Source organism: Eucalyptus grandis, chromosome 9, assembly GCF_016545825.1.
Source record: "Eucalyptus grandis isolate ANBG69807.140 chromosome 9, ASM1654582v1, whole genome shotgun sequence".
Classification (NCBI taxonomy): Eukaryota; Viridiplantae; Streptophyta; class Magnoliopsida; order Myrtales; family Myrtaceae; genus Eucalyptus; species Eucalyptus grandis.
Genome location: NC_052620.1, coordinates 32,817,568 through 32,829,028, shown reverse-complemented (window position 1 = coordinate 32,829,028; position 11,461 = coordinate 32,817,568). Strand labels below are relative to the sequence as shown.

General features: G+C 40.0%; 1 protein-coding gene across 1 annotated transcript; it reads right to left on the bottom strand.

The window, feature by feature from the left end:
- Positions 1-3,801: 3,801 nt before the first annotated feature.
- On the bottom strand, positions 3,802-10,049 carry LOC104420683 (acidic 26 kDa endochitinase-like). The gene is made up of 2 exons (XM_010032479.1): positions 9,886-10,049; positions 3,802-3,967 (listed from the first exon to the last, which is right to left on the bottom strand). The coding sequence occupies exons 1-2, from the start codon at positions 10,047-10,049 to the stop codon at positions 3,802-3,804; spliced, it is 330 nt and encodes a 109-aa protein (XP_010030781.1).
- Positions 10,050-11,461: the final 1,412 nt, after the last annotated feature.

Sequence of the window (11,461 nt, the reverse complement as noted above, 5' to 3'; positions counted from 1 at the left end):
AATGTTCCGACCCTACCCGACCCTAAACATATTTTCATTGCTTGTTTTATGTCTGTGTCTCAAACGGTATCAAGACCCGAAACAAGTAGTATACTTGTTTCGTGTTCGGGTCGGGCCGATTCGGCCGGGCTTTTTTGACACCCCTAGTGATTACAGCTGACTAGATGGAGGAGCTGTGGACTTCACGACTCTTCAGTGCGGCCACAAGCTTAAGCTCCAACACTAGAAGCTCTTATTATTTTTATTTTTATTTTTTTGTCAAACAAAGCTCTTACTAAATTTTTGGTAGTTTCGCAGTTACCTTTTTTTCCCCCACAGGTAGCTCTTACTAAACGTAGATGCCTCGCACAATTCTGGGTTGTTTCAGGACTTCAATGCTGAATCTTATATTCAAAAGGTAATTTGTCAAAAAAAAAAAACTGTACATTTTCCTAACACTGAAGAACCACCTGTGGTTTTGGAGGATTCACAGTACTTTTGGTTTTAGCTTTGGAAATGGGAATGGACAGGATAGCCCCATCCTGAATTTCTCTGGTTTACTTTTTCTTCTTTTGGGCTCTGTTTATTTCTTCTCAGGTTTTTTTTTTTTTGTTATTTATTAGTTTATATCCGGCAGGTTCATTTGGACAGGATGTGATGATGGTTTGGGAAGGTGATATTTAAAGAAGCTTGTTCCTCATTCGTCCTTTGCGCCGGCATTCATTTGCAAAATTCACTCCGAGGTTTCAATGATATTCACTACGATGACTTTGATGTCTTTAAATTAAGGGTATGGGAGGGCATAGTGAGCGTCATCGATTAGGAAGGAACAAAGTACATATTAAGGCCAACTGGTGAATTGGACACGCAAATGATCATTGTTGTTAAAATCAGGACCCTACATACAGATTATCATACGAGTTCAAACCTTTAGACTTGCAAATTATTTGGCTTCCTCAGCATGGAATTGAACTCAGCTTAATAATTTGAACCCCTACCGTTGCCACAGTCACCAACATGGATTTTGGCGAGAGAGAATGTGAAAATATATCTTTAGTTTGACATATGAGTAGTTGAATGAACCCAAGTATTTCAAAGATTTCAAGAACTTTCTGTCAGTCGATGTTTGACGAGCCTCCATTTGTTCTCCTCCATCTTCCCTCGTCGTCTTCCACATATACTCATGCATTTCCTACCGCAACCTCTCTCCATTCAAAAGGGTTCGGTTTTGATCTCTTTCATACACAGAACCGTCTCGCTTTCTAATTTTGCTTCCGAGTCCAAGGTTTGGAGGCAGTAATAATGAGTTTCAGTTAATTCCAGATGCATTCTCTAGGATTCCTGGTGTTTGGCCCGCTCGCGCTATTTGTACGGCAGGTGCACGAATGCTCATGCCACCTTCTATGGAGGAAGCAATGCTTCCGGAACAACAGGCACGCGTGGTAGGACGACAGGGAGGACAACGATGACGACAATGAGGAGCAGGAGTATCGCCTGTTCGCGCCGGCCAAGCTAAGTAGATAGTGGCTGCTGGGCAGCTGGGAGAGCTTCTTGCTCAAGCAGAGTGAGCATGCCCCGGCCGGCTGCCCGTGCTGCGGGTGCTTGCTGCACCGCCAAGCGGTGGCCGCGTCCCTGGACGCCCTCACCTTCGCCATTCTCACATATCTCTTAGGCATCTTTCGTAGGCCGTCGTGTAGCAATTATAAAGAGGGTGGGGAGGTTGAGACGGTGGTTGTCGTCCCTGTTCACGGGGGCTACTTCCACGATAATTCATGCAAGCTTCTCCGGCGCTTCTCAAAAATTGCTTTTTCCCCGGGTTCCAACGGAGGGGGTTCAAAAGGTTGACCGAGCACCAAACGTGCGGCCGCGATCGGGTCCAGGTCATCGCGCGGGGCCCACGTGGGAGGGGGAGAGAACGGCTGGGATGGGGGCGGGGGTGAAAAAAAACAGTGAACTGTAGGATGGGGGAGCATTAAACTTTCTACGGAGGTGGGGTGGCGTCGTGGAAAATCTCGAGATACAGGGGCGAGGGGCATGGCGTGGACGCCGTGGACAAAATCAAAAGACGGAACCAAACCAGGGACGTAAAGATCAGGACCAAATAGTGATATCGATTTAGAGTGCATTTAGTAGTCGTTCTATTTCTGAAAATAATTTCTAATCATAAATATTTTTAAATTTTATTCTTAAAAATAATTTCTAAGCATTTTAAAACATTTGTAACTATCCAAAATTTCTACTCCCATGATAGAATTGCATTTGGTATTATTTTCAAATTTTCTAATCAAAATCATTTTCTTTTAATTTTTTAATGATTTTATTACTTTTTGCTTCTTCTTTTTTTCTCTCTTTCTCTTTCAACTTTGTCCGATCGCCAACCAAGGAATGACTAGAAACCAGCCAAATGAGGCCAGGCGACCTCGCCGGAGTGTTATTGGCCCCCGAGGAGGCCACGCCTCGTTGGTGAAAGCCTCGTTGGCAACTAGGCGAGGCGAGCTCACCAAATCTTACTCGGCCTAGCAAACTCTCCAGACCTCACCCCACCAATCGTTAGTGACCAACGGCGGTGGGTGACAGTGGCGGCAATGAGCGATGGCTTATGTAGCACCGACACTCTCCGGGAGCCTTCGTGTCGTGTTCGACACTCCGACACGCCCCGACACGCGGTTAATGAGTGTCGAAAAATCCGACATGTAATCAATTTTCTCCGACACACTCCAACACACGACTCTGACACGCACATGGTCAATTTTAAAAATTTCTAATACTTAAGGAGTCAAAATATAAACATACAAAAAGAAGTAATGAAAGAAGTAATAAAAAATGCTATAAATATACACACACGGGATCAATTTTTTTTTTTTTCAGTTTTGTTTTTTTTTAGAATTGTTTTAGTTTTTTTAAAAGTCTTTTACTGTGAAAAAGTAATAAAAAAATGCTATATATGATAAATAAATAAATTTAAAAAAATCATTTTATTTTTTTCTTTAAACAATGTTTTCTTCCTCTAAGTTTATGTATTATTGTAACAAATTAAAATAATGAATGATATTATTTAATATTTTTCGTGTAAATTAATTCTAGGCTATTTTTTATTTTTTATTTATGTATTTATATATTAAAATATATTTAATATATAACGTGTCGGAACGTGTCGGAATTCTCTATTTTTAAGAAATGACGTGTCGGCATGTCGTATCGTGTCACGTGTCACGTGTTCATGTTGGTGCTACATAGGCGATAGCTACAACAATAGAAGAAGGAGAGGGATGAAGAACAAGAAGAAAAACGAGAAAAATGGGTTGACTTGATTTTGGAATTATTTCAAGGAATAAAAAATAAATTTTTATTTTACTTATTGATTATATTCTAAATCTATTCTTGAAAACAATAATTTTATCAAATGGATTTATATTCCAAATATACTCCCATAAACAAAAAAAATAGAAATTTTCGCCGTTTGGTTAGTTGCCAAACACGCTCTTAGTCGGCTCCCATCTAACCCAAATCTCTTGGAATTTACCATTTGTCCCGACAAGGACCACTTTGCAAATTTTATTTAGGACACAACATCATGTTTCCTAACCATAATCTTCATCATCTTTTCAATACTTTTGTTTACTAGAAGGACTTCTGATTTTGGCAATCCAAATTGGGCTCCGTGTCGACCCCAAGCAGCTCGACGTATCTCCGGAAGTAGCTGAGCCGGTCGTTGACCCTCGCGTCCCCGAGGAGGCCGCACTCGAGGCCCCCATAGATTATGTTGGCAACAAGCCCCAACCCAGCTGTCCTGTTCGTCGCGAGGTCGGCCTCGGAGGGGCATTACTTCCCGACCATGACGACGGGGCAAGAGGGCTTGGGCTTCCTCTCCGTCATCCAGAGCCACAGCGCCGTCTTGAACGCCACCAGCGAGTCGTTGGACACTTTCTCCTGGTTCCTCAGCCCGTCGAAGCCCAGCGCCTTCCCGGTGGGTCCGTGTTTGTAGTTCCTGCCACAACGCAGATCGTTACGCAAATGCAGCACAGCTCTCGCCAATGCTAGCTATTTCAATGACCAGAGATTCCTTAACTCTTGCGTAAGCCACCAACCGAGGAATTTTGACGTATGAATTGTTTAATCTCACTCTTCCTAAAAATGCCAAAACTAATAATGTCTTTTCTTTTTATTCTTTTTGTTTTATGTCTGAATGGGAGGGGTTGTGGATACAGAAATTGCACGGCCGTGGATACGGCACAAACACAGCTAAGCCCAGATTGCATTTTGAGATGAGAAGCAAGTTGAGCTAGGCCCGGCCCACCAAGTGGAGCATCTATTTACGGCATCTACTAATGTCGACTATATATCCTTAAGAAGAGGAGCCTGATTAATATCGGACAATAATGTTGAAATGTTCTGTTTTTTTTTTTTTTTTTTTTTTTCTGCAAACGATCTTGGAGAGGTGCAACTGCCATATGAATCGACATTTTAAGCCTTAACAGATGTCCCCTTGCCTTGTACGTGTCGAAAACGCAAAAAAAAACAAAAAACAAAATCGCAGGAATGCTCATCCCCCAAAACCTAAAAGCTAGTCGTGCGGTTACATTCTTGTTCCCACAAATATACTCTTTATCAATTTTAAAACAACCCAAGAGTGGATTCACTTCAATTGCTGTTTTTATTGTGCCTCTCAAATTTGTTCATTACTAAGACGGCAGTTTATCAAAAGAAAAGACATATAAAACTGCCAAAAATATGGAAACATTCTATAAGTTGTGCATTGAATAATTTAAAAAAGCAGTCTCCTACAACCAACTAAAGAGATCAATTGATAGTCATAATTAATAAGTCTAAGGCATTGAGGGGTAAAGAGTATGATCAAACTTAGATGAGGGGCCAATGCTTCAAATGATAATGTTCCTAAGATGACACATTTACATGATGAAATAGCGATAAGTTTAAGAAATAATTGATGAGGTTTGTTATATTTTAAAGATATCATATTTATTTCCCCAAGACATATGTGATCATGTTTATTATAATGAGATGAATCTTTTTTTATCTACTTTGATGTGATTTTTTTATTTATTATGAATTCATTAATATGTCTCTTCTACACTACTTTCCACTCAAAAATATAAAAGTTAAAGTCATTGTTCTTCTTTTTAACTTTAAACAGATAAAAAGACATAAAACTTAAATTAGTCACATCAAAGGACATTATAAATATATGTTTTGCAAACAATATTTCCCTCAAAGTTGCTTCTCAAGACACTTTACCATTAGAGTTTATCAAACGATATTTGCATTTCACCAAACCCCTTTAAGTGAAGGTCCAAGTGAGGCCAGTGTCTAGTGTTACCCTATTAGAAATTTCCTTATTAGAAAATATTGTAAGAAATATTATTAGATATTAAGGATATTATTTGATATTATGTTATTCTCTAAGATGGCCAAGTTCCTTTCATATGCATATTGTCTGGGTAAAATGTCATTCTCTAATAATTGGGATAAGAACGATACAAGTACCAATACTTTAGTACGGCACTCATTTAAGTACTAAATCTTTTTTTTCGCTCACTTGAGTACCACAAATTTAAAAATTAATCGCTTGAGTGCCACTTCTTCTAATTTGCCCCTCTAGAAAAGCTAATGACTGCCAATCATCCAACGTGGCTGCCAAAAAGTACTTTTAAATTTTTTTAATAGTGTTAATATTTTTATTGTTATATTTTTTGAATTTCTTATTTTTATTTTTATTTTTATTTTTCATTTTTTTTTCTTTAGGGTCGACAAGGTCACTAGCAATTCTTGCCAACCACAGCCACCTTACCCTTAGCCACGAAGGCCTTAGGTGAGGCCTTAGGGCCTCATAGCTTTGATGAGGCTACAATAGCCCTCAGCTGCTTTGGGTGGCCATGAGCGACGCTGCCCAAAGCGTGCGAGGGCCTTCACAGCCTCGCTAACAATCGATGAGGCCCCGATGGCCTTGCCCAAGGCCTTCGCGGCTAGATCTAGGGGAGGACCCCCTCCCCCAGTAGATGAAGCCGTGATGACCCTTGCCTGCTCTAGGTGGCATTACTCGCAACCTCACTAAAGGCCTTCATGGCTAAGGGTGGGGCGATCATGATTGGCAAGGGTTGCCGGTGACCCTCGTCAGCCCTAGAGAAAAAATAAAAAATAAAAAAACAAAAGATAGATAAAAATAAAAATTCAAAGGAAATTCAAAAAGAATTAAAAAAAAAAAAATTGCACGTAGGATATTTGGTTGGAATTAACACTCAAGTGATCGATTTTCTTTTGATGTAGCATTCAAGTGAGTAAAAAGAAAGTTTTGGCACTCAAGTGAGCGCTGTGCGAAGGTTTTGATATTTTTACTGTTCTTATGTCCTAATAAAGTGTTTATTATTGGAGTAAACGGGGTTGAATTTGATTTTAGTATTTTATTAAAAGATTTTGTGTAATATAAGGACGAATTTAAATTTCCGGCTTGTCTTTATTCGTTGTCAATTGTTGCTCCTCTGGCATAAACATAAATTGCGGATATCATTGGAATTATTGAGGATAGCGTTCGAGATTCAAACGCTGCAGATACATTTACATGCCTATTTTAGCATTGCTTTGCAAGTAGACTTCTCCTGTCCAGCGCTACTAATTCAAAACTCCCATCACGTTATCCTAATCCGACTTGATCTTTATCTTCCCAGAAAAGACCAAAACAAGTAGTACAAACCACAACATCGTACTCCATCAAAGCTCGAAGGCGCACACCAGTTCTCTTCCAACTCAAACAAGAAACGAGCGCATCATGCCTCCCTCGGCCCCTCCGTCGCCTCCTCCTCCTGACGAAGATCCATTCGTGTCCTGGAAGTGGATGCCGTTGATCATTCTCATATGTTTCCTCGTCCCGGCTGGCATCCTCTTTTTCTATGTCTGGTGCAACAGGCGCGCGACTCGGGCTCTCTTTGATCGCGTTCTCGAGCGGCATGCTGTCGATTTGGAGAAGTTCAATATCGACGGGTGCGCGATTTGCCAGGAGAGCTTTGAGGAAGGAGAGGACTGCTGTGTACTCAAGGCATGCAACCATTGGTACCACGAAAGTTGTATCAAGCGATGGCTCTCATATTCGTTTACCCGGTATTGCCCTCTTTGCCGGGTATCAGTGGCTAATGTTCCGCTGGCCCCGGCCGGTTCCTAGTTCGCCTATTCTAAATTCAAGGCATGGTCTAATTAACGGCATGCCAAGATTTTCTTTTTAATATTCTGATATTGTTTCTGGAAAGTTTCATCATTCTTTGGAACTCAATTGATGCGATTATGGTCAAATTCTCTTTTCTCATATTTCCTCTGAAATTTCCTGTAAGGAATACGTTTTTTTTTTTTTTTAGAGATAATTAGGGATTTTTCTAGAATAATTTCCAATGTTAAAGATATTTGATTATTCTGTAGATTCTTTATATGTCTTAAGATTGCACATATATTTTGATAGTCATCTTATAAAGCCTATGAATAGACTCATGTATTCTTCTTTAATACATATCGAAATATACAAAAATTCCTCAATTCTCTCTTTCACATTATCATAGTCTTAACTCGTTTAGTGATAATTGTGAAGCATAATCTCAATGAAATTTCATGCCTCTCAACTCGTTGAGTAATTAAATTTCATGGGGGTGTACAACTAGTTTCAAAGGTGATAATAATTAGCGTGATGATGATGATTAATAAAGCTTGATCAATGTGAGACTATCAGTGCACAATTAAATGAGTCGATGACTATTCGGCAGTTGGAAGAGTTTCGAATCTTATGTGGGAAATCCTTTTGTTAGTGTAGAAATACACTATTTTTAATTTAATAAGACAAATACTCGTCAAAAGACTGATAAGCATCATGTCCACCCACATCATCTGCAGAACAAGCTTGAATAGGTCAAGCTCTTTTCTTTTTCTTTTTTGGGTCAAAAAACGTCAAGCTTGAATGCAAGACATTACCATTGCAGGCCAAATATTACATATTTAACTATATCTTTTCCAAGAACGATGAAAGTATTCGCGGAGCAATTGATTTTGATGGATAAAGATATCTTGCTTATACGATCAAACGATTAGAAAACAAATTAGATAAATCAAAATCAAAATCAATTCCAAACCACATATGTTTGGTTCCGTGCAATTACAGACGAGATATTTATGTTGAAATTTCAACAAATTAGAGCAAAAGGAAAAGCCAAAATTAAATTACGCTGTCAACGAGCGCTTCATGTAAACATTTGGAAGGGAACGAGACAAGCAACCTTTTGAAGGATCTAAATCTTCTCTCCATTTTGCTCTGGTTACACTTAATCGATTATGGTCTACATTTACCAATCGCGGCCTATTCAACCATCCTGAGAATCAATCAAAGGAAGGCCAATTGGTGAATCCATGAAGCAACCTATCGGATGAATCTTAAGATAAAATGATACAATAAAAAAACAAAAAAAAAAAAAAAAAAAACAAAAGAAATGGCATGCAGAAGCAAAAATCTACTTATTTAGATAGGCGATCTAAGATACAACTTTGATGAATTTTGGAAGATGGCGTACCTAATAATAGTGGAGATTGCAGCCGATGAGATGGATGAGCTAGGGACTTCGCAATACTTCAACGCCGCCACGAGCTCAACCTCGGACACTCGAAGCTCTTACTATTTTTTTTTTATTTTTTTTTGCCGAACGAAGCTCTTACTAAATTCTTGGTAGTTTCACAGTTACATTTTTTCCCTACAGGTAGCTCTTACTAAACATAGATGCCTCGAGCAATTCTGGGTTGTTTCGGGACGTCAATGCTGTATCTTATATTCAAAAGGTGATTTGTCAACAAAAAAAAGAAACTAAACATTTTCCTAACGCTGAAGAACCACCTGTGGTTTTGGAGGATTCACAGTACTTTCGGTTTTAGCTTTGGAAATGGGAATGGACAGGATAGCTCCATCTTGAATTTCTCTGGTTTTCTTTTTCTTCTTCTGGGCTTTGTTTTGTTCTTCTCAGGATGTAATGATGGTTTGGGAAGGTAATATTTAAAGAAGCCTGTTTTTCATTCGTCCCTTGCGCCGGCATCCATTAGCAAAATTCACTTCGAGGTTTTAGTGATGTTCACTGACGATGATTTTGATGTCTTTAAATTAAGGGTATGGGAGGCTCCCGGATCACGCAGTCATGCATTAAGAGGACATAGTGAGCGTCATCAATTAGGAAGGTACAAAGTACATGTTAAGGCCAACCGGTGGATTGGACTTGTAAATGACCATTATTGTTAAAATTAGGACCCTGCATACAGATTATTATATGAGTTCAAACCTTTGGACTTGCAATTTATTAGACTTCCTCCACGTGGAATTGAACTCAGCCTAACAATTCGAACCTGCAACGTTGCCACAGTCACTAACGTGGATTTTGACATGAGAGAGAGAGAGAGAGAGAGAGAGAGCATGTGAAAATTTATCTCCAGTTTGACATGTGAGCGGTTGAATGCACCCAAGTATTTCAAAGATTTCAAGAACTTTCTGTCAGCTATGATGTTTGACGAGCCTCTATCCGTTCTCCTCCATCTTCCCTCGTCGTCTTCCACATATACTCGTGCATTTCCTACGCAACCTCTCTCCATTCAAAAGGGATGAGTTTTAATCTCTTTCATACACAGAACCGTCTCGCTTCTAATTTTGCTTCCGACTCTGAGGTATGGACAATGGAGGCAGTAATAATGAGTTTCAGTTAATTTATCTCTAGGATTCCTGGTGGTCGGCATGCTCTCGCTATTCGCAGGGATATTACGGCGGGTGCACGATTGCTCATGCCACCTTCTATGGAGGAAGCGATGCTTCCGGAACAATGGGCACGCGTGGTAGGACCACTGGAAGGACGACGACGACGGCGACGAAAGTAGGAGTACCGCCTGTTCGCGCTGGCCGAGCTATGTAGATAGTGGCCGCTGGACAGCTGGGAGACCTTCTTGCTCAAGCAGAGCAAGCACACGCCGGCTGGCTGCCGGTGCTTCGGGTGCTTCCTGCACCGCCAAGCGGCAGCCACATTCTTGGACGCCCTTGCGTTCGCCATTCTCACGTTTCGTCGGCCGTCGTGTCGCGATTGTAAAGAGGGTGGGGAGGTTGAGGCTGGTGGTTGTCGTTCCCGTTCGCGGGGGCTACTTGCACAATAGTTCATGCGAGCTTCTCTGGCGCTTCTCAAAAATTGCTTTTTTCACAGGTTTCAACGGAGCGGATTTAAAAAGTTGGCCAAGGACCAAACGTGCGGCCGCGATCGGGTCCAAGTCATCGGCAGAGCCCGCGTGAGAGGGGGAGCGAACGGCTAGGATGCGGGCGTGGGTGACAAAAACGGTGAAGCGTAGAATAGGAGGGGCTTGTGGATGCGGAAATTTTACAGCCGAGGATACGGCACAAACACAGCTAGGCCCAGATTGCATTTTGAGTTGATTTACAAGAAGCAAGTTGAGCCGGGCCCGGCCCACCAAGTGGAGCATCTACTTATGGCCTCGAAATACATATATAGTATTTACCAGGTTGATTAATGTTGACTATATATCCTTTAGAAGAGGAGCCTAATTAGTATCGGACAATAATGTCTGGCAAATCTTGCTGAAGATGAAATGTTCTGTTTTTTCTGCAAACGATCTTGGAGAGGTGCAACTACCATATGAATCGCCATTTTAAACCTTAACAGATGTCCCCTTGCCTTGTACGTGTCAAAAACGCCAAAAAAAGAAAAAAAAATCGCAGGTATGCTCATCCCCGAAATCCTAAAAGCCGGTCGTGCGGTTACACTCTTGTTCCCGCAAATATACTCTTTATCAGTTTGAAAACAACCGCAACAGTGGATTCGCTATAATTGCTGTTTTTCGTTGTGCCCCTCAAATTTGTTCATGTTCGTATTACTAAGATGGCAGTTTATCAAAAGAAAAGACAAAGTAAACTGCCGAAAATGTGGAAACATTCTATAAATTGTGCATTGAAATAATTTTAAAAAGCAATCTCTTGCAATCAACAAGAGAGATAAATTGATAGTCATAATTAATAAGTTTGAGGAGTGGAGGGGCAAAAAGCATGATAAAACTTAAATGATGATCAAGTGCTTCAAATGACAATGAATATCTTAACATGACACGTTTATGTGATGAAATAGTGATAAGTTTAAGAAAAAGTTGTGGAGGTTTGTTACATTTCAAAGATTTCATACTTCTTTCCTCTAGACGTATGTGATCATGTTTATTATAATAATGTTACTCTTTTTTTATCTACTTTGATGTGGTTTTTTTTTTCTTTTCTTTTTATGAATTCTATGTCTTTTTTGCATTACTCTCCACTCGAAAATATAAAAGTTAAAGTCATTGTTCTTTTTCAAATTTAAACAAATTAAAAGTTATAAAGCTTAAATTGGTCATGCCAAAGGACTTTCTAAATATATGTTTTTGAACAATATTTCTCTCAAAGTTACCTCCCAAGACACTTTAAAAT